Genomic DNA, 24,237 nt, shown 5'->3' on the forward strand with positions numbered 1-24,237 from the left:
ACTCATGGTATGTCGGATGCTATATTAAATTATTACTATATATTGATCCTCAGCATTCCGTTATCCAATGCAGCACAGTGTCGTTGCAGAGTGGAGTGCTAATAGGGGGCAGGGCAGATGACCCTCTTCCGTGTACAGATTTTCCCAAAATTCTATCAGTCCCATCAAACGATCCTTAAATCATACAGCAACAACAAAACCCCTCAACGCATGAATCAATAACCACACCATGTGACCTTAAAATTGAAAAATATATATAAATAACCAGGCGACGTTTCAGACGATGGTGCCTTCTTCATAGCACCTAAATAGTAAGATTTGAGTGAATAATAGTTGGAGACTGCACACTACACCATCGAGCCTGATAATAAGCATCGCCAAATACATGTCTCTAAAATGATGCAAAAGCGCGCAGCTTCTTCCGCGAAAATCTCAAACGGCAACTCGGTGTACCCGATTCCTCATCCACGCTCACGACCTTAATCATCGTCTTCATGCCACCGTCGATCCACTGCTGAATGAATCCCCCCCCCCCCACCCAAGCCACTGTCACCTTACACGATCCCGCGATGTCAATCGTCCGCCCGGCACCCTCACACAAACCGATGTCACCGCTACATGTCCCACATCATCGCAAACAAAAGGCCGTTGTTATATTTTTGTTCATTCAATTTTTTTGTTAACACGCGAACCTTCTTGAACAACACAAGCGGCTGTGTTGGGCCGGGATCTGTTCGTGTTTGTGCACCTCGAAGAAGACCAGCGTGCCGGCGATATTTAGAAATCTGCCGAGACAACCCTGACCTAATCTCCTTGCAGGGAGCAGTAGTGTTTGCTTCTGCTCCAGGTCTCTCCCGCGTTGTTTACGTTGCAGATAAATGCTATCTCGGGCACGGCAGGAATGTGGTATGAGTGATCACCTCGCGGGCATCACCACTGCCCTCCTCCTCCCCTCTTCTCGCTCTCAACCTCTGCCATTCGTTGAACCTCGCGCGTAAGAAAAGAAAAAACATAAGACGGATACAATCATTCGTCGGCTGCTGGCTGCCGACCTCGAGCTCGCGTTGCATAATCATCGCGCAAGTGACGGCTTAAGCAGCCGCGCGGCGTCGCACGCTTTGGGTTCTGATGGCAGGCTGGCACCAAGAGCCGCGAACGCTTTCGCTTCGTAAAAAAAGAAAATATCGTGGCGACCTCGGGCCTCGAATCGCTCGTGCCCGTCGCGTGACTGTCCCGAGTGGCACCGACTGTGTTTTTGTCGCCGACGTTGCCGCTCTCGCACGTGGGAACCCCGCGGGAGCCGTTTCCGATTTGTGTGTGTGGTGGTGGTGTTTTTTTCTCTCTCTCTCTCGCTCGATACCTATGGAAATTCCGCGATGTTTTTTTTTCTGGGGCGGGCCTCAAACCCATCCTGTTTAGGAGATGGCGAAGGAAGTGCGTGAAACGAAATCTGAGAGGGGCACGGGGGGGGGGAGGTGTGGGGGTCGTGGAGGGGGGGCTGGCCTGGCCCCTCTAACGAGGTCATTGGGGACAGAGTGGCTCTTGCAGCCATCCTCGTCGTCGGAAACGGCGTCGCTCGGTGAAGGGGGCAGCGCGCATCTGTGCGGAGGAGCGCGCTCGCTCGTTAGCGTGCCGGCAGCGAGAGGTCGCCGGGGGGAGCGACGCACCCGGACAGGAAGAGCACTCGTGGGGGGTGTGGGTGTCTCTGTGCGCGCGTGCGGAGCGGCAGAGTAAGCGGGTTAGCGCACTGCGCTACGAACCCAGCGACCCGAGTTCAATTCACAACCGGTGCTGAGCCTCCCGTAGGACGACTCAGCCTCAAATGAGTGCCTGGTGCGGTGTGTTAACATCGTCACTAGGGAGATAAAGGCGGCCGGGCGTGGGGTTGTTCACCCCGACCCTCGTGTCTTTGTGTGTGTGTACCTTCACGATGCAGTGGCTAGCGCACTGCGCACAGAAACCCGGCGACCCGAATTCGGTTCCCGGATTCGGGAGACAAGATGCGACCGGCGCGTGGTGCTGGCCACCCGTCCTGTCGTGTCGACCTTAATAGGTGCTCGCTAACAGCACTTGCCCCAATCGTCCGCGCGGCTCTATGGGATATCTTTCTCTCTGAGTGTGTGCACAAGCCACGAGGAACGGCGGCATTGTGGTGCGCGCCCTCTCTCACAGTGGCCCGCGTGAACATGCGCATGAATAATCTCGCTGTGATTACTCCATCCGATGCCGTCCTCACCGAGGTCAACTCGGCTTAAAGTGAATACCTAGTGCGCTGTAATTCCACATCTCGTATCGAGCTCTCGTTTCATCGCACGAATGAAAAGGCTGGTGTTACACATTTCTAATTTTCTAACGCTCGCGCCGTGTGAAGTATGTTTGCGTGTGTACTCGGTCAAACTCAAGTTCGAAACCCGGCGGCCCGAGTTCGATTTCCCGCTCGTGGTCAACATCGGTGACGAATATCTGAGCCGGTCCAAGGGCATCCCCTGGGTCGAGTCAGCCAAAAAAATAAAGTAGTACCTGATGCGGTGTGTTAACGTCTGCAATGGGGAGACAAAGGCAGCTGGGGCGTGCCAGGCGATGGCATGGATAGGTGCTCGCTAACAGCGCCTTCCTCGACCCGTCTATAGGGCTGCAATGTTTTTGGACCGGGCGGGAAGGGGGGGGTAGTCAAACAAACAGAAATAGGCGCAATTAAAGAGCCAACGACAGAGACAAAACATCAGCAAACTTACTCATAAACATCGATTTTTTTTTTACTTCCAACAAACTCGAGGGTAAAAAAAGAAATTAAAATTACGTGGGAGAAAAGAGTCACCAAAACGCAATGTTGTAATGTAATGAACATGGTCAGGGCCGTGGGTGATGGTCGGTTTTCGTGATAAAAACCTAATAACTTCTTGACGAGGAACGGGAGTCGACCCTCTCCCGTCCGCTCTCTCTCTCTCTCTCTCCACGTGCTGCTACTGCTGTTATTATTGTTGTTGTTGTTGTGGCAACACAGTCAATGGGGTTTGTTGTAGAACGCATGTTAACAATGGCCTACTGACAACGTGCAATGGTGTCTCGGTTTCTCTGCCTGGCATAAAGTCTCTTCTTCTCCTACGACGCGGTGGTAGCTGCGTTCACGAAGAACACCACGTTGTGGAGAAATCGCGTTGTAATATGTAATGCAGGGTAAGGCACAGTCCGCGAGAACGCGTGAGTTGCGTGCGCAGGCTGAACAAAGACTGAGGCGCGTTGGGCAGCATCTAGAAGCATCCAGCAGCATCCCGCTGCCTCGTGTGACGCTACGTCGAGGCAGCCGATTGTCATGCTAAAGCGACGTAGGTTCGTTCACTCAATCACGTCATAGCCAATTCGCATCCGCGTTATATATACTTTTTAATGTGTTCCCGAATACATTCATCGCGTTATATCCAATTCCCGTTATTATAACACTCGCGTTGTAGGAGACTATTTGGGTTTTTTTGAAAGTCACTCTTGAAGCGCTCACGATGTCCCTGACGCGTGGGTGTAATGTGTCTGTTGATGGGGAGGGGGGGGGGCTGAGTTCACCAGGTGAGCATCTGCCGAGAGGGTGACGAGTGTTTGTGCGAGAGCCCCTTTTAATGCGCAACGCCTCGTAAAATCTAAATTGTCACCTCAAGAGTCAGAGGTTTGAGGAGAAGTGGGTGCCTTTTGGCATTGTCTGATAGACGGTTGTTAAAAAAAAAATTAGTTGTTCAGGTTAATTTTTGTTACAACAGATATCAATCACGCTGTTGTTCCATAGACGGTGTGATGTCCAATATAATCTATCACGTAAAATTTAAATGCGTATAAAAAGTTCGTTGATTTCGCCTGTGCTGCAATTTATAACTAAAGGGGTGTGGTTTTGTAGCGCAGCACAGGACAAAGAATATCATCATTGTCGTCGTCATCATCATCCACGGTCAATCCACTGCCGGGACGAAAGCCTCCCCAATCCGTCGGGCGCCTCCCTCGTGACGCTTGCGACGTAGCGAGCTCTCAACGTCGGAGGAGCGAGCCGAAGCCGAACGCTTCGGCTCACCCGAGCGCGCGTTCGTTCGTCCCGCGTCTCACCCCCCCCCCCTCCCCCAGTGGCGTAGCTAGGATATTTTGCGCCCGGGGACGAACTATAAAATTGGCGCCCCCCCCCCCCCCCCCCCGTTTAATCACATACCAAAATTTAATTACATGACATGTAGGCTGTGTGTGGCAGAATATTTATCAACTTTTAGGTTGAGGTGTAGATTTGTGCAGTAGTTTCAGGCTGCCGCGCCCGCCACAATAAGTTATAATGTGACGTTGTAAGCCTCATTTTGGCGCCCCTTTACCTTGGCGCCCGGGGACATATGTACCCCCCTGCCCCCCCCCCCTAGCTACGCCTCTGCCCCCCCCGGTGGGCTCGTGCCGCCGAGGAGTTCTTCACGAGTGGCATCCGCGTCGCCCCCTCCCCCCAGGCGCAGCGCGTGGCATCGTTGCCAGGGCAAGTCCCAATGAGAAACCCACGCGCGCCTCTGCCCACAGCGACTCCCCATTCAGGGTCACCCTCTTAAACACACACGCGGGGGGGGGGGGGGCACGGGCACGCTGCCGTGAATGGCGCCTGTGTGGACGTCGCAAGGGCCCGCGAGCGCTTGGCCACGCACAACGGCGCCGTCGGAGCCCCCCCCCCCCTGTCAAGCCGGCGTGGGGCGGGCAGGGGGTGGTGGTGGTGGTGGTGGTGGTGGTCGTGGTGGTGGTGGTGGTGGTCTCTTGACGTGGAGGCGCTGCCGGAACAAGGCCCCTCGACCGAGATAAATAAAATACATCTTTTAACAAAAAAATTAAAAAGAGGAACCCGCAATCAACCCTCGTTTGTCTGCCCCCACGCAGATGCGTGCTTTAGACCGCGGAGCGAGAGGGCGTTTCTCTGTGCGCGCGTCTGTCGGCGGAGGTCCTCGCGATCGTGACCCCCCCGCCACCACCACCACCCCACCTCACACTTCGAACCCGGCCGTGCGCTTCTCGGCACGTATCGTATTCTTCCCCGTAGGTCCACGCTTTCAGCTTGCGCGCGTACGTGCGTGTGGCGACTCACACAACCCTTTGTCAATGCGCTGCTCAATGAAGGCTTTCGCCACACCGCCTCTCAACAGTTTAGATACCACCCGCTCGCCGCGGCTGGGAATCGAACTCAGGTCAACGGGTTCGTCGCGCAGTTCACCAGCCAGGGCGCCACTGCCGAGAATGGATGCAACATCAGCCGTCTACTTCGCGTGCATGGATGTGTCAGACGTTTGGACGCGCGCGGGGGCAGTTTGACCATCCATCGCCGCGTTGTTCGGTGCCGGTTGGTGAGGTGTGGTGAGGAGGTGGGACGTGGGGTGCTGGAGCAGCTCGGTCATCACTCGCCACTTGTAACGTTAGCCGCAGCCGGGAGTGGAACTCACGTCGCCAGGTTCATCGCGTCGTTGCGTCAATCACCGCGTCGAAGACGTCGTGTGCCAAACGTAACAAGCGCCACGGCCCGAGTGCTCCACTTCCATTAAGAGCCGCCCCGTTCTTGAGTGCCGTGGTTTCGAAAAACAAACCTCGCGTGGCCTTGTGGAGGTTCGTGTTTCTCAGGTATTGGACTGGGTCTCCGGTGGAGGGAGGCGGGGGGGGGGGGGGGGGAGGGAAAAGGATTTAGGGGATGTTTTTGCAAGGCCATGACCCTCGCAAGAGGTTAAAAGTGTCCGGCGTGGCTGCGGTGGCCTCTCTGGGGCCCTTCGCCGTGTGGGGTCCCACGGCCGCCCTCGTCTCTCTGCACCCCCCGGTGCTCGCACCCTCCGCTGTCGACAGAGAGGCGGGTGGGTTGGGGTGGGGCGGGGTGCGGGGGGACGTCAACCCCGAGAATAAAAACTGCATTAATTGGTCGGCATCCCTACGATATGTCGACATTCACGCTCGCTAAACGAGAGCTGTCGGCTCTGAGAGGCCCTTGGCTTCCTTCGCCACATTCCACTGACAAGTGCGAGTTGAGGTCCCCCACGCATGCCCACTCCTTGTTTCGTGACTTTTTTGCTTGTTCGAACGTAAGACAAATTGCCGCGCGAGTTTCGCCCACGTGCGAACGGGGTCGGCTCAGGAAGCTGGGAGCGCGTGGCCGGGAAGTTTGCGTCGCCTCTGCTTCCCGTGGCCACGCATCGACGAGAACGTCTCGGGAACACGGGCGGAGGGGAAGCACCGACCCACGGCCCGCGATGAAAGGCCCGCGTCCAAACGAGGCCTATCGCAAATATGTCTTCGTCACCCGCAAGCCACACAAACCAGGTGCTGGAGGCACTCGCGGTCACTTGTGCCACTGCAAGGGCTTCCTGCAGTGGCACAAGTGACTTAAGATGTGTGTGTGAGTGTGTGAATGTCTGGGGAACGGTAGTGTAGTGGTTAGCCCACGGTGCTACGAACCCGGTGACCCGAGTTTGATTCCTGCTCACGACCAATAACAGTGGCGATGATTTGAACAGGTCCGAGGCCTCCCTTAAGTCGACTCAGCCTTACATGAGTAGCTGTAAACATTACCGCTGGGGAAACAAAGACGGCTGGGCGTGGTTATTGTCCACATCACCCTCTCGTGCGTCGTGCCGACCTTCATAGGTGCTCGTTGACAGGATTTTCCCCCACACCCCGTGGCTCCGACAAAGCTATCTCCGAGTCCAATACGGCTCTCAGTAATGAGTTGGTCACTCACCGCTGTGCTCGATTACACTGGTCTACACACTTTTTCTGGCATAAGGCATTCCAACGGTTTTAAGGTAATTTTGGAGTGCTGATTCCAAATCTGGCATCAGTTTTTGTCTATCACATCAGGTTTTTGAGATATCAAATATTGCATTTTCAATAAAAACTGCAGAAGAAAAATATTAAATAAATGTGGATATCTACATAAAATGATATTATAAACACACTATCCTAAAAATACAGCACCATATTTTAACACTAAAGCAGTCCCTGACTCGCAACAACTTGCAATCATAAGTTACAGAGTTAATTTCGGGTAAAATCAATGCCGATAGCATAAAAATGATGTGATAGAGCAAATCTGAGATCAGATTTGGAATCAGCACCCTGAAATTAGTCTAAAACAGCTGCTAAAGTCCAGGCCATAATTTTTTTTTTGTTGACCAGTATTATCAGAACCGACGCAGTTACCATCAGCCATGATCTCTCTACTGTTGTATGAGGTGTGTGTTAATGAGCGGTTGGCGGTCTAAGTTATATGAATGACATATTGACTCTCAGTGAGGCAAAGGGTCGGGAAGAGAAATTAACATATCATACTTTGCTTTAAATTAATACAAAAAAAATCAATCAATGGGAACGAATAAATATTCATTTGGCCTAAGCAATCGATCGTTGAACAGCGGCTCGTTGTTGCTGTGTCGTATGCTGCCGTGGTGTCATGGCTAGCAGCGCGCCGGACTTGAAAATGCTGAGGTGGCCAGTTCAGTTTGATGTCCCAGGGGGGCAGCTTGCAATGATGGCCACCTCTGTCCACCCAACAGTAACAACGAGCACACCACGGCGAGTTGGTCGGCAGGTCATGTGTAGTGGATTAAAACATGGATACTGCACCACCATCCCCCCCCCCCTCCCATTCTTTTAAAACATCATGGCCAGCGTGGAAGAGTAGGCCAAAAACACCAAATCACCATTTAGAGGTTCTCTAGAACTCCCTGTAGTTGAGGTCGTTCCAGCAGATCAAGACATTTCAGAGCCGCACCTCTACGCCTCCGACGTAGATAACGACCGCAACTCTTTCTGCCCACACTTTGCAGGCGACCCACATTCACCGTTGCGCCACCCCCCACCCCACGCCGCCCTGACGCTTGCCCCGTGCTGCCGCCCGCTCGCCTCCAAATCCGAAAACAAACTCTGGCATCGGGGAGCTGTTGTGTTAAACAAGCCCCCTCGTGTTTTGTCTGCGCGCGCGCGCGCGAGCGGAGCGTGCCTCTGTTGGCCGGGGGCAAATCACGAGCCCACTTGAGCCGAGATTATTAACGGGATAATGTGCAATATGTCCATTGCGGGGCGACTAAAGACGAGCGCTTTAGCATAACAATCGGCATTAATAAACCACGAGGCTTGCTCCGGGTGAGCAGTTCCCCTTTGTTACGCTTTGACTGCGGGAAGAAGATAAAGGAGAAGAATCGGAATTAAATGCCGGGATTAGGAGGAACTCTCTTACCCTGCTTCCTCTGCCCACGACCAAATCATCGTAAGTGCTCGCCCAAGTCTCGTTGGATCTCGGAAGAAAAGCCGCGTTCATCCTGGTTAGTCCTTGGGGCGGGTGGCTGCCACGCCCCACCAGGTGTCCGTGAATCGTGTCGGGGAGCGGTGGTGCTGCCGTTAGCACGCCACACGACGAACCTGGCCACCCACCCAAGTTCGATTCGCGCCCACGGCCACCAACACCAATGACAATGATCTGAACCGGTCCCTGGGCATCCCCTAGGTCGACTCAACCTCAAATGGGTGCCCGGTGTGTAGCAAACATCGCCACTCGGGAGACAAAGGCGGCCGACCGTGGCGCTTGCCACCCACCCCCTCGTGCGCCGTGTCGGCCTTAAATAGGTGCTCGCTAACAGCACTTGCCCCAACAGTCTGTTAAGGCTATACGGGGGAACTTTGTATTTTTTCTGAGGGTCTGTTGAGGCGTGCAGTGCTGAGTAAGACCCTCTCGTGGGCGCGAGTTTCCCCCACGTCAATTGGCCGCGTAGTAGTGAGCCTTGACACTCGGAGGGGCTTTGCCGGATACATTCTGGTTACTTTGTTCAATTTCAGAGCTTCTGTGGGGACGAAAAAAAAAGACTTTGGCTACAGTTTGTGTTGGAAAAGTTCACAACACGGAGTGTGACTTATTTTGCCTGGAGTTTTTCGTTTTGGCAGGAGAGGCGGAGGGGAGAGATGGCACCGGAGATGTTGCCGTGATGTTGGACTACATTTCAGTCTTTTCAACGTCTTGGGTATACATGAGTGAAGCGGCCTTTTGGCATAGTCTGTCAATCCAATGTAGACCTCAATTCATCTGTACACAATTAGTCCAACATTTAGCGATAAAACACCACGGCGTCAAACTCACTCAGATGAACGGACGTGTCCATCCACGCTGGGATGGTGATGGTGCAATCAGTTTCATCCTGAGTGTCAAACCGTTCTCTCATCTTATTAAAAGCCACGATTTTTTAAGCTGTAAATAACCGCCTTCACGATGACATCCCATAAGTATAATCAGGATCAGTAATGACGACGATGATGAATCGTGGAATTGTTCAGCTCTTATCACGAGGCTCACTGCTTCGGGCGGTGCGTTTCCGGGGCTTCTCCAAAAACATCGTCGGGTGAGATTTACAAAAAAAAAGGCATCGAAGTGAAAAAATCTGGGGACGCCACGACAGCCCAAACGGCGACATCATTGTTCAGACTTGGACTTGCGCGAGGCCGCGGGCGGTTTCGCGAAAGCCACGCGGCTCGCCGACGGCGTCACAAACACGCGGGGAGGGCACGTGACGTGACGTGACGCCACGTGACGAGCGCTTGAAATGCCGCCAGATTTTTGCGCGAGCGCCGCGCCTGATTGTGTCGGTCGGTGGCGGCGTCCCATCACTCGGCACGTCCCGGTGCCCCCCCACCCCCCGTCGTCGTCGTCGTCGCGTGTAATAAGCGGAACGTCCGTGCGATGGCATGGATTTGTTTTGGATTGAGCGCCGCCCAGCCTAGTGGAGGTTGTTGTTTTTTTAACGCGAATTCTTAGCCGCAAAAAATGTTACATGAAAGTTTTCATCGAGTTCCGCTGTAATCTCGGCAATCAGAGATGCTGTTTTATTAGACCAGCTCCGCGAGTGAATGCCCCCTTTCGTAAAGATCGGCAGAGATCCCTCCCGAAGGCTTTCACTGCGTCGTACACAATAACGCTCTTCCTTTTAATATCCTGTAAACCGTGGCTGCGTTTCAGTGGATATATATTAAGTGGTTGTAAAGTTTCGTTATTTTACGTTATTAATTTCCTGCAAATGCCAGTCCCTCGCTTCTGTTCCGGATTACACTGAGAATATAATTTCACAAAATAATGACTTTTTTCACTCAAGTACAATATCCTCTTTACCGAAACCAAATGTTTTTGGATGGCACATTATGAGACAGTGACTATGAGTAGTAATATATATATAAACCTCCAACTAAAAACATTACTGTCAGCCAGATGGCGTAATGCTGGATGCATTGGCCAGTGTCATTGAGACAAAGCATGTTCCGCATTACCAATTTAAAGTTCCTGGAAGCCAGAAGCCGGCTTAGAGAGTGTGCTGGAATTTGTAATTAATAACGAGTTACACCTGGGCCACATCGCATACCTCGCCTGCCTCCCTCCCTCCCTCGAGTGCTTTGTTTGATGGCTCGCGCGTGATCCCGATGCGCGGTCGTGTCACGGCGCGCATCTTTTTTTTCTCGTCGGGCGCGCCTGCCGATTGAAGCCTTTAATTGTGACCGAGATTTACCGAAGGCCACGCGGCCGGGATAACAAAAAGAAAGTGCGGGTGGAAGAAGCGTGGAGAGGTGGTGGCCGTGCTTGGAATGAACAAACCCGAGAGAGACGGGGGGGGGGGGGGGGGGGGCCACGTGGATTGGAGAATTAACGAACGAACGCAAGTTCTAGAGACAACGTCGTGATCTTTTTATTTTGTTTTATTTTACTTTTATTACTTTAAATTTTTACCTACGTGACTTTACAGAAAAAACCCAAGAATATAGACATTGTCAGGGTTGACGCTCAGGAAAAGAGTGGGCTCGGGCAGGATGACGTATCATGGCTGGGAAGGGGACGAGTTGTAACTACAAACGGCGGGGTGGTAGCCGAAGCAGCCGTCCACCGTAGAGATGGAGCGATGCAATCGGCTCGTATGCATGCAAGGCGTCTAGATGGATTGTCGCGTCACGGAGCCTTGGGGGAGGCATTCATCCAACAGTGGATGAAGAAGGTGACGTTGACTGACGAATGTTGTTGGTTCAGGTGGCCACGGTCATCTGAGCGCTCGCTTGGCAATCTGAAAGTTGCGGGTTCAAATCGCGGTCGGGGATCAACTCAACTCATCATACTTCTGGAGAGGTCATTAAAACGAGTACTTCTGTTCAAAGTCAACAGCGGAGACAATCTGTTCATAGGAATGTGGAATGTCCACCGCTGGCTGTGGGGGGGGGGGTCCCGACAGAGATGATGAGCCCTGCGGTGTGCTCCGCTCGAGCTGGGAGACGCTTTGACCTTTGACCTGTCTGCTACAAATATTAAAAACAACATTTCTTTTTTCTCTCTCTCTCTCTCTCGCTTGCCTACGGGTTTTGAAACGTTCCACCAGGGCCCGTTCCAAGATATTATCTCCCACCCCCCCCCCCCCCTCGGCACAAAGTTCAGAGCCATGGGGAACCTCCCCTCCGGCTCGTGATTCATGGCGACAGCTGAAGAAGCCGCGGGGGGAAGCAGGTCGCCTCGGAAAGCCGATACCGGAGGAATCCTGATTTATTTGTCTAAGGACGTGTGAAGGGACGGCTCCGTTACTTGATTTTCTCAGCGATTGCCGGCCCCTCTGTGCTTTGACAGCTTGGTGGCGGAATTATCCGCTGTGAGAGAGGCGAGCTTCGAAATTCACACAAGTTCGGGGGAAATCACGGACAAGCGTTGTGCAACCGCTTGGCCCGACGCGCAATTGTCCTTGGAAGTATTTAATTAGTTTGGGCAAAAATTGCGATGGCACGTTCGCAATTGTTCAGTTATGTTTTGTTTGTGTCTGCAAAGCGACACATGAGGACGCCAGTTTTGATATCGAGCATCTCCCCCGTAGTAGCGTTCGTCAGTCAGAAATTCCGCAAAGCCATTATCTGTTTACTCGCCCCCGTCTTGCCCGCGCCTTTATCGCAATGAGTTTGGTCGAATTATCGCCGTTCCCCGCGCCTCGCTGAGTGAGACCTCTCTTTGCGAGTTGCCAGCACGATCATCCGTGCGGTTTCTCTGACTCGGTGCCGCCGAGGCTTTTAAAATCGAATTCCCTTTTAATGAAATGTTTAATCGCGCCGCGGGCCTGCCCATCGCTCTCCTGAACACGGTTTGAAATTTGTGATGTCTCTGTTTTTCGTTTCCAGGATCCTTAGCAACAACAGGATTTCTCAGCTGAAGAACGGCTCCTTCTATGGACTGAACTACTTGGAGAGATTGTGAGTACCTGACTTGTCACACACAACCAAGACAAAGATCCCCCGTATAGCCTTAACAGCCTGTTAGGGCAAGTTCTGTTAGCGAGCACCTATGAAGGCCGGCACGGCACACGAGGGGGTGGGTGGCCAGCACCGCCACCGAGTAGTGATGTTTATTACACCGCACCAGGCACTCATTTGAAGCTGAGTCGACCTAGGGGAGGCCCAGGACCGGTTCAAATAATCGTCACTGGTATTTGCCCTGAAGAGGAATCGAACTCGGGTCGCTGGGTTAGTAGCGCGCTAACCGCTACACGACCGCTCCCCACATACATACGTACATACGTACACCATACATACATACATCCAACCCTCGTGCTCTTGCGTGAACACACCAAGTCGTGCCATCGTTTCTCGTCGCGCAGAGTCACTCAGATCTTGCTCGCACTGCTCCCGTCGAGTCGGCCTCGAGTGCTGCGTTCTTTTAAGCGACCGCTGCCTCACCGCGTCTCCCACTGTCCCGGCGGAATGATATCGGCAATCTGATCGGAATCCCGACTCTGCCTGGCGGATGCTGGGAACGTGCAGGACTGGATTGTAGGCTTGGGGGAGGGAAGGGGCTGCGCGTTTGGAGATGTTAAAGCGTGACACGCGTAGCTTGAACGAGCACAAATCCCCAAAGTTCTTATCCCCGTTCGCATCCAAGGGGAATGTTTTCTCCCGATGTGGTTTTAATGACAACGTCAAGAAGCCATTAGGAAAATTGCAGATTTTCATCTGGCTCAAAACAGGAAATTTAAAATTCACAGGTGGGAATTCCGGCCTCGGCTTTCAGTCGGGCTCCACCTGTCAGGTGTCAGCAGCTGCGCTTTCTCCGTCTCTCGACGCGTCTGCAGCCTGCACGTGGCCGCTTCAACACCGGCGGGTACATTTCGCCGGCCGAATTTGTCACCGAATAACATTTTATTGTGGTCGCTCGCAAACTGCATTTGGCCACGTGACTCCCGGCAGCCGCGGCCATAGGCGAAAGGCATACTGGACGTGGTGTGCCGGTCGTGCGTAAACATGTTCTGGGTAAGAAGACGACCCAGGCAGACGCGGCTAAAATGTAGGCCCTGCCTCCTAGGTCATCGCAGAGTGTCCAGAAGTCAACTTCCTTTGTCAATTCAAATTTCCTTTTTTTCCCGCTTTCTTTTTATTCTCTGAACGGCGCGAGCCATGCGGCAGCTGGGGGGGGGTGTGGAAGAAAAAGTTTTTGTTTTTTTAGGGCCGAGTTTTCTTTTGCAAGGATTTGGAAAACAAAAGTGAAGCCAGGCGCGGGCCCATGGTGGTGGGATTGTGACAGCATTGTCCCGGATTGGGGAGGTAAGCCCTGGGATTGGAGGGTTCACTCTCGCACACTGCACCCCCCTTTCAGCGCGGCCAGGTGATGTTTTATTCTGCTTGAAGCGTTTCCTGGGCTTGATCAATAATACATTAAAGGCACCGCAGGTGGGCCGGCCACCGGTAGCTCGGGCTCGAATCTTGTAGTGATTTTTGTGCCGTAAATGCCATGCCTGTACGGTGGAGTGCTGGGGTCTTTGTATTGTTTTTTTGGGAGCACACTTGAAAGTGAAACGGTGAAAACTTCAGTGGGGAACATACACGCACACTGGAAAAGAAAATGAAAACATTGCTCGAGGCTTCAGGCACTGTCGTATTGGTATCTTTTTATAGAGAGTGGACGGTTGTGGTGGCATTGCTTGTGGCTGTGTTGTGTTTGGGCAGTCGAGAGTCAATTGATTAACTCCAGTTGATGAACTCATTGCTGTATTAACTGAATTACAATGCCCCAATCTTCTGCCTGGTGGCAATGGGGTGCCGCGGAGGTGAGATGTTAACTACCTTGCCTGGTATACAGGAGGTCGTGGGTTCGATCCCGATCCTGATGTCTGCTGTATATTTGGAGTGTGCGTGTTCTTCCCGTGGTCGCTTTGATTTTTCTCCGGGTCCTCAGGGTTTTCCCTCCACATTTTAAATATGCGTCTAGAATATTTGGCTGCTGTAAATTTCCACAAAATAATACTACTTTCTTTTTACATGGTGTCATTCATGCTAATAGCATCCCATAACGCTGTACATTTATTATATATTAGGACGAAATCCCATATACTGTCTTTACCGAGCAAATGAAACCCTTATTAAAATCTAAAATGAATGAACAAGTTAATTGGTTGTTTACCCTTCTATCTGGCAACCCATGTGAGACTAGGAAAGCTGTCTCGGGTGTGGACCAATCAGCTTCAAGGACAGTGCACATTATCAGAGTTATGTCTTTTGTTTGTATTTATGACTGCAGGTATTGCGGTCTATGCAAACATGACTCCTTGTAAAAAAAGGTGTCAGTTTTGTTGCCAGATAGAAGGGTAAACAACCAATTATCATAATTTTTACTGGCAAATGAGGTTCCCATAATGAATGAACAATTTACGAAATGGCACCAAAACAAAACAATTAAAAAGTTATCATCTGTGATAGCCAAGTCACTTCTGAAAAAGAGCTCTACAGCTCAGTGGGCCTTACGTCGTAAACATTTAAATAGTTTAGTTTATGAAATTGTCACAAATCTGATCATCCCCATAGTTAACAAATTATAAGATGAAGCCCCAATAATAATTCAACATATATTAGATAAGAAATGAAGGTGGTTCCCGGCCACGGCAAACATTCGTGGCGAGTGTTGTCTGATCTGTTCCTCGGCTTACCCTTCATCAACCCACACTGCCTAGATTGGTGAAGTATGGTCAAATAACTCCTCTGACTAACACAGTGTAGGGAATATTTCATCCCGCGGTGGATTGATATAGGACTGAAAATTACGTGAGCAAAACAATATTCATAAAAATATTGTATGGCACTGTATTTATACAATTATAAACATACAGTATAGCACTTAAAACAAATGTTATTCAATCAGCTACCGGTCGTATAAAGAAACGCACACGCATCGGCAAAAGTACATAACTACATGTGTCAGCAATAAAACTAAACCCGTCAAGATCGATGTAAGAAAGGGAATATGTAACATTTTCATTGTTTTACAACAATTGGGGATTTTTTTTAGCGTGTGCCAGGAATTCGCTTGCGTCTCCTCTCGGCATATTTCAGATTTCGTACGCTCGGGTGTTTTTTCAGCTGCGGTTATTTTTTATATATATAATACGAGAAGGGAAAGAACGAAACAAAACAATCCCGCCTCTCCAGCCTGCCACCCCCCACGCACCCTCGCTCCTCGCAACCGAAACCCGAGTCGACCGAGTTCGTGGCTCGAGAGGAGACAGCAGAAGCGAGCTGCAGCAGCAGCAGCAGCGGTGACCTTGGCGGCGGTGGGTGTTTCCTTGCCCCACGCCCTGTGCTCCTCCTAAACGATCGGACAACATGTTCCACGGAATGTCGGGGATGGCGAGCCGGTGGTGGGGGGTGTGGGGGGTGCGAGCAACCGGCGGCTACCATCTCGCGCCCCGGATAATCTGTCCGAGGTGGGAACCCTTTGCCCTCTCGGGTTAAACGGGACAAACGCGCGATGCGCGGCGCAGCGATGGGGAGTGATTGGGGGGGGGGAGGTCAGGGATAAGGTGAAAGTGATAGGGTGTGTGTGTGTGTGTAAGGTAAAACCCCGCGGGTGCTACCAGAGTTCCGCTCACGCGTGTGCCGAGACGTAGCGGGGGCATCCCGTTTACGATTCCGTACCAGGAAAGAGGAAAACGGTTTTGTAAACGGTGTGTGGACGAAAATAACTCGGTACGCAAGTTCAAGTTTTGGGATCTTGCTCGATTGAGCCCCCGGGGTGATGAAGGGGGAGGGGGGTGTGTGCTTTTTCTTTCCATTCCAGCGTCGCGCCGAATAGATCAATGGTTGAGAATTGGCAGCAATATTCGAATTAAGGGGTGCCCGTCAAATGGCGTTATATTCAGCGTTAGCCCGTCGTGGAAGAGACTTCTTTCGCTGGTAAAAGCGTGAAAGCAACGATGCCCCAGGAGTTTGGTGATGCACGGAGAAGTGCACTTCGGAATGTAGTCCGTTACCTTAACAAATGTCGGCGCTCTAGGGTGAGGTGGCCTGATTGTAGAGCTGTAGTGGGGCACAGGTTAACCCGGGGTCAGAGCGTGTGGAAATAAAACGAGCCTTTTTCTAGGCCTTGTAACTTCACGTCGCGTGTTAAGCTCGTGTATCAGCACACGAATGAAAGCAGTGGGTGTTGCAGATTTCTCATGTCCACCCCCTACAACATTAAACATGTTGTTCTTTCTGCGTGCGTGTGCGTATACTTTATGAAGACTGGGGAGCGGTAGTGTAGCGATTAGCGTGCTGCCCTACAAACTCGGCGACTCGAGTTCGATCCCCGCTCACGGCCAACATCAGTGATGATTATTTGTATCGGTCCTGGGCCCTTCCCTAGATCGAGTCAGCCTCAAATGAGTACCTCGTGCGGTGTGTAGTAAACATCGCCACTGGGGAGACAACGGCGACCGGGCGTGGTGCTGGCCACCCACCCCCTCGTGTGCCGTGCCGGCCTTCATAGGTGCTACTCGCGAACAGCACTTGCCCCAACAGTCTGTTAAGGCTACACGGGGGATCTTCTTTGTGTGAAGAGAATCCAAGATTCCCATTGGTATGCTTGGCAACAAGTGCGTTTGTTTGCGTTTTATGGTTTGGATGTCGCTGATATTGGGTAACGTGGTTAAAGTCTACTACAGGGCATCACCGTTTGCTGCGCGTTGCATGGTAAAGGGACCATGGGACATTGGTCCCAAGAGCAATAATGCATCGCATGCAAATCCAGTCTCGGATTAAATCCAACGTGCAATTTTTTTTCTTACCAATTTAGAAATGTCAATGTTATTGTTGGGCCCCTTCCGCGAGTCTTTCTCAGCACTGCTTCTCGACAGAGACTGGATCACGCGGAGAGATTTTTGCCTCGGGAACAATGCAACGTAAAGACGGAGCCGTATTATTCCATAACTTTATAAATTGTCGGCTGATGGTGCAAAACAAAACCAACGGAAATGAAACCCAAATACTCGGATGTTATGTCTCTGTGAAATGTAAATTATTCGACCAACGAGTTGAATGAAAGTAACAAAAATACATTTTGTTACGTTCATCTGCGGTCTGTTTGTCATTCCACTGCAGGATGACGGTCTCCCCAGGTCGTGCGGTCCGTGGGGGTTACTTCGTCAATTTCTCACGTTGATGAAGGCAGGGAGCATATATATACGGGACCGTAGAAGCACAGTACAACCATGGTCCGTGGCTGCACTGTCCTGTTACCCACCAACATAGTCCCACAAGGCCCATGGCAACATGTTGGTGAACAGTAGTCACCCATCCAAATTAAAAAAAAACTATAGTAACAGCTGACGGCGCCGATTGAGCTATTCTAAAAGTGTAGGTGCGATGCGGTTGAACATCACGATGCTGGCCTTGGAGTTGAGCTGTTCAAGACGCTCGTCTCGAATGAGAGCCGACCACTCTGTCGTGCGACAGAAGTTCTCAACACGCACGCACCGCGGTCTGACGCCAACCACGGACCATCCTAAAAAAATGTGATGGTAGACAGTGGGGAAAAACTTACGCTAATTTGCGGTTGTGCTTTCACCGCATTGGTTTCATTACATTTTTTTGCCAGATTTTTTTTTTACCCGTCTCCTTCCTTCATGATGTCATCCGTTCGCGTTGACGCAGCGCCACCCAAACTCTCGATGGCTCGATCATCTGCCCGCGCCAAAACGCGATTCCACCCCGCGCCGTACACCGCCGCCGCCACCACCGCCACCACCGCCACCACCGCCACCACCGTCACCACCACCACCTCCACCACCACCGCCACCGCCGCCACCACCACCGGCACCACCGCCACCGCCACCACCACCACCACCACCGCCACCACCACCGCCACCACCGCCACCACCACCGCCACCACCGCCACCACCACCGCCACCACCGCCACCACCACCACCGCTACCACCACCACCGCCGCCGCCGCCACCACCGCCACCACCACCACCGCTACCACCACCACCGCCGCCGCCGCCACCACCGCCACCACCACCACCGCTACCACCACCACCGCCGCCGCCGCCACCACCGCCACCACCGCCGTGGTCGAAAGGGCACTGGCAGAGCACGGAGACAGCCCGCTCGCCTTTGCCAAAAAGCTAAAAAAAAAAGCGAACAGGACGGACGGAGGTAATGGTTTCCCCGTAAAGATAACATATACCCCCCTTGTGAACAAACAACGAGCAGGCAAATGGAGGCCAGCTGCTTCTAATAAAGCAACGAGCGGGGCGGAGAACTCGAGCGTGCCTGCTGACAGGAAACTAAACATACGGCCCTGATTTGTGTTAAGGCAAAATAAAAAGACGACTGAACTTAAATTGGCGTCGGGATATCGGTTTCGAGAGTCTGAACGCCGCAGTGGCGACTTTTTAATTATTTTATTAGCGTCCTTTCTCTGGTGATATTCCTACAGGGCCGCTCGCTCGCTTTGATGTCCTATTCTCGGCCGAGCTGAAGCCCCAAACCCTCGCATTGGCTTAAGTCTGATTTGCCCGTTTCGGGCGTACACAGCGGCGGGCGTGAGCGTGACTAAAACGAGGAGGGATTGTGTTGGGAATTGCATTTATTAGGTCCTATTTTTTTTAATTTACAATTCATTCCCATGCCATGAAGTGCCACCTCGGTCGCAAACGACGGAACAAGAACGCCGCATTTTTCGCCCATTAAATGCAAGTGTTTGTAATCATTTCAGACGAAAGGCTACTTTTGCTTTATCCAAGAAAAAAAAAAGAAATCCGCTGACTTTTTATGAAACGCTGCCCCGATCTGCTGTGGGCCCCCCACCCACCCACCCACCCGCCAGCCCCCACAGCGTTACTCGAGTAACGGATTTGATTTTGTGGGCGTCTGGCCCGGCAGGCGCTAAGCTCGGAAGCCCTGCGGACTGAGCCCTCCTCGTCACCCGCGTTGTCGCCCAGCGTCTGAACGCCCAGGGGCGTGCTTTCGTTGCTATTCACGACCAGATTCATATTTTCGTCGAGCCAATAACTCGGGTCGGTAACCAACCGACAGGCCACGGGGAGACCTGAGCGGCGGTCACTTTGCTTTGGCAAAGATTTTGTGGATTCATTGCGAATGGTTGTCGACGAAATTGTTTTTTTTTGCGTTGCTTTGTTTGTATCATGTTCCTTTGGCTCAGTGTTATACGTGGATATGGACCAGATATCGCCTGCAAAAAGAGACTTCTGCAATTGGCTTCCGCTAGGAATGTGGTGAAAGCGTGCCGTATTCGACGCGCCAGAATTGATGAATAACAGTCGTCTGCGAATGATATGCGAAAGTTAGATGTCATAGACTCATGGGGTGATCAAAACTGCGCAAACGAGGCTAAAGAGATGCAATGCGAACGAGACGGGCAAAATAAGACCAAGATACTCGACTTCGACGTCGGTTTGTGACCCATACCCCATGCTGTGACCGATACAATATTTCCGGGGAGAGGAGATAGTCGCATGCCGAGCTTTAACCTATTCAAGTCAAACATTTCCTACCCTTAAAAAGCTTTTTTTTAAAGCCCTATCTCTCTCCCAGGTCCCCTCAATGTGCACATTTCCCCGCCATTCACGTATGGATCTTTATTGACCGGGTCTCCCTTAAAGTGGAGTCCTGGGGGAAGGGCAGCTGAGCGGGTTGAGGGCTTCGGGAGCGATGCTGTTGAAGTTTGGGTCACGTCTTAGGTTCTTCGTGCGTATGGCCCAGTGATTTAGGTTGAAACTAAACTGAAAACTATTTTTTATTTACCAGGTAAGACCCACTGAGCTATTTAGCTCTGTTTCAGAAGCGACCTGGCTACAAATGATAGCTCAACGAAGTGACTTGTCACGTGGACATTTAAGGAAGCCAAATACCGTAAACGCATGTTTATTATAAATATGGAAGGGGAAAACCAGAGGACCCGGAGAAAAATCAACACCGCCACGGGGAAAACATGCAAACTCCAAATAATATACAGCAGGCGTCAGGGTTGGGATCGAACCCACGACCTCCTGCATACCAGGCGAAGTAGTTAACATCTTGCCACCGTGGCGCCTGTGGAGGTTGGCGAGCGGGTCTAGTGCTCCGGCAGTGACGTTGTAAATGAGCGCAGGACGGTGATTTGCCACGGTGGCAACGCGGCAGCTGCAGCTTCTCGTCTTCCACGCCGGTGTTACAGCTGCCACACCTCACTCAGCGTGCCGCCGGCAAACTGGATAAAGCTATCGGCAGGTCCTGAAGGTGAACTCGGACAATGTGTGTACCCCTCAGTATTCATGGTGCGGTGTCCTCATTTGTGATCTGCCACGTGCGTAGTGATCGGGAATCTTGAGATGGTAAGTGCGTATTTTGCTAACCTTGGGTCGTTACGAAACACTAACCCTCATTCCTAGGTCTTATGTTACTCGCTTCACAAATTGATCACCATCGAGAATGCCGATAGTGGCATACTTCAAATGACAGAACGATAGTGCAGGCTGGAACACCATAATCTTCAAAGAAGCCGCACAAATTTGTGTAAAAAACACAAAGATTCCGTGGATCATGCAAAAAACCATCGGCATTTCTTGAAGAGGTGCATTGTGGGTCTCTTGTCACCTTAGACATTTGCAAGTCGGTCACATTGCCTCAATTTTATTTTTGATTGTGATGTAAGACGAGAGGACCACAATGCAGTTCTTCACGAAACGCTGATTGGTTGTTTGCACATGCGCAGTGACCTACTTTCCAACTGTACCCATGAAGCAGGAGGCTGCCGCACGCGCAGATTTTCAACGCCAAAAAATAATCCTCGAGTGTTATTCAGTAATTAATGATAAAACATATAATCGAGCGGTTTAGTTTGCTTTTAATGAATTGGCATGCGGTTCAGAGTGTTTTAAAATTCGGCATTAAAACACACACACACACACCTGTTCAAATCGGTGCGGTTGGTGAGTCTGCTGCGACGGGATGAGAATCAAAATGCATCATGCGCGGTGGAGTCTCATGGGCGATCGAGCGATAGTCTGAATACAGTTTTTGTTGTTGTTGTTGTAGTTGCCAACGGGTCTGGTCGAATTAATTCCAACAACCGCTACTGGCAACGCCGTTGGTGGGAGGCGCTGTGGACACTCTTATTCATTCAGTCGTCGTCCTCCACTCGAGCCTTCGAGCGCACGTTGGACGACGATTTCCCTGTTGGTTTTGAATCCCCCTCTCTCTCCCATGTTGGGGTTTGGCTGAGTTTAACAGATCTTATTAAACATTGAGGCTCTAGAGGGAGGGAGGGAGTTGAGGGGGGGGGGTGCTGTACGGAGGAGGTGGGCCCCAGTGGGGTGGATCGGCGGATCCGTGTCTGTTTGCTGTAAAAACACTGAAATCAAACCCCGGTGTCGTTGGCTTCCTTTAGTCTCCGTTGGGCAAACGAAGGGAATTCACTGGAGTGGGGATGGGGGTGGTGGGTGGGGGAGGGAGGGAGGGAGGGCGGAGGGGGTTTGCGGTGAGAATTTGAAACAGTTTTAATCCCGATCCCAATTAGAGACGTGGGGCTCTGACGCCGGCTGCCCTGGCCCCAACGCCAGAGGCAAAGGGACGTTTCATAGCGTGACACACGCACACACCACACACACAAACAAATCCAACAATCAACCCACGGAATATCCTTCATGCGTGTGCAGCTGCGAAATAGGCTGCGATTGAAATTAAAATGAAGACAATTTGTATCATTGCGCCGACGAAATCAAACGAGGATGCACTTTCTGAAATGGCATCTGTTGAGAGACGCGCCGACAAACACCCCCCTATATTGCTTTCCACTTCGCGACCGCGGCTGGATGCAAATGCAATTTGCCGGCCCTCTCTCCGACCGGACGGAGAGCGACGGCGTGTTCCTTTTTCTTGTTTTGTTATTTGCTTGCAGGGAGGGCAGAGTGGGTTTTTACCCGTTTGATGAAATTGTCTCCACTTGGTGTTGAGGCAGAGGGCCCCGTCTCTCGCTCGTAAGGCGGCAGGGGCCGTGCTGAAACATTATCCCCACTTAACCGCGCGCCGCCGCCGCCTCCTTCTCCGTCTTTGCGCTAAAACGGCAGAGCGCAGCACTCGCTCGCCGCGCGCTTTCTCCTCCGGAGCTCTTCACGGTTAATTCGCTGGAAATATCACGAAAAAAATATGTAAAAATCTTTGGCGTAATAGTGCAAACAGCGCGGCTGTGGATGACGAATTTGGCCGCGTTCCAATCCCTCGATTAGCGGGCACTACAAAGTCGCGGTCGTAAGATTCTCAACAAATGCCATTTAATTATCTCTCTCTCTCACACTCTGTAGAAAAGGCTGCTGGCTTCATGGGTCCCAAGCAAGAGTCCTCCCCACTCAATGCTTACCTTTCCTATACTTTTCACTCCTGTCGTTTTTTTATGTTTGTTGTGACCTGCTCCGACTGGACATCTGTAAAAAAAGAGCTTTATAGCTCATCGGATTTCTCCAGGATGAATCAAAATTCTGATTTGATGTCTGTCCAAGACGAGCTGTCAATGTAGCGTCCGTGGCAATCGTATGCATCGACCCAAAGTCTCCAGAATGACGCTGTCAGTCCAGTTCTCCAACGGGGGGAAGGGAGGTGTCCACTGCCTCTGTTGCCTTCAACTATCGTTGTCATTGTTTTTTTCTGCAAGTCTGCTACATATGCGTTCGTGGAACTAATTACTTTAAGAAAGAAAAGTATCACTTGAGAGCACTCCTTCATATTCTTGTTCTGTTGGTCTTCCGTTATTTCACGTCTTTATTTTCATATCATCGGACCGAGTCGCTCAGCGGTGGAGCGAGTGGCTCGCAATGGGAAGGTTTCCACCGGCCATATGAATGTGGAGTTTCCAACACTGGCTCAGGGCTGTAAACGTAAGATCAGCACCAATGCCTCGACTCTCCATCGAGCAAAAAATCACTTTGACGTTTCATCCTCGCATTATTAATCCCAAAGGCCCGCTGCAACAATGGAACCGACACGCCTTCCGCACAAAAGTCACGACAAAAGCTCGCGAATTAAAGTAAGCCGAGATGACTTTTCTTCCCTCGCCCTCTCGCCTGCGCCCCCCCCCCCTCCCCCGTTGTTTGACACTTTGAATTTTCGCACCCGAAGCGGCGCGAGGTCACCGTCGTCGTCGCGTGCACGCACGCGGTGTTTGCTCGCGGTGGGAGCGGTCTCTCTCTGGATTCTCAGAGAGTCGCAGCGGAGGAGGAGGAGGGGGGTGGTGCGGATGTGCCGGTTAAAGGGCCCGGTGCTGCAACGGACGCGGAAACCACGCGGGCCGTCGAGGCGGGACACGTGGTCGCCCCTCTGCCCCCCCCCCTACCCCCCCCTGCCCCCCTCCCCCTACCCCCCCTGCCCCCCGCCGAGCTGTTCCCACATCGGATCTCCGGCACGCACGAGCCCGCCACGGCCGCCGCCGGGAGCATTGTGTCGCCGGTCGGCTGTGCCGCTCGGCTCTCTCACCCCCCGTGCTTTGTGAGAACGGCTCGTGTTTCCACGTTTTTTCTTGTACCCGCTGTCTAAAAAAACACACATTTTTAAGCGTACGTGTACATGTTTGGGGGGGGGGCGGGGGGTTATCGTCTGTCGCGCTTTCCGCAATGGGAATTAATTTTCCACCGAAAACCGTGGGGTTTATTTGTTCAAATAAAAAAAATTATAACCGGGAGAAATCATACGGTTGGCAGCCTCCACTCTATAAATACTGACATGCCTCCGTAACCCGCAGTCTTACAAGTTCGAGTTAGACTCCTCCCATCCCAGTAGAAATGGTTGAAAAAGTGTTCCCGCATATTTAAATTGGTCATTGCTGCTGTCCACCTGACGGTAAATGTGTTACGCTGCTTTAAGTTAGATGCGTGTTGGCGTAAAGTGTGGGCACCTCCCTGCGGCTTCGTTGGAATGGGTTGTGGTGGAAAGAACGGAATGGGGGACCCCATTTTCAATTCC

The 24,237-nt window shown here is 51.8% G+C and overlaps 1 protein-coding gene across 1 annotated transcript in view; it reads left to right on the forward strand.

The window, feature by feature from the left end:
• Positions 1-24,237, forward strand: part of LOC133343494 (adhesion G protein-coupled receptor A3-like) — a 106,097-nt gene that overhangs the window by 18,556 nt on the left and 63,304 nt on the right. Inside the window, 1 exon segment of the mRNA XM_061553154.1 lies at positions 12,160-12,231. Coding sequence (XP_061409138.1) covers positions 12,160-12,231 — 72 coding nt within the window.

Source organism: Lethenteron reissneri, chromosome 17 (assembly GCF_015708825.2).
Source record: "Lethenteron reissneri isolate LAM-NWPU_2019-01 chromosome 17, ASM1570882v1, whole genome shotgun sequence".
Classification (NCBI taxonomy): domain Eukaryota; kingdom Metazoa; phylum Chordata; class Hyperoartia; order Petromyzontiformes; family Petromyzontidae; genus Lethenteron; species Lethenteron reissneri.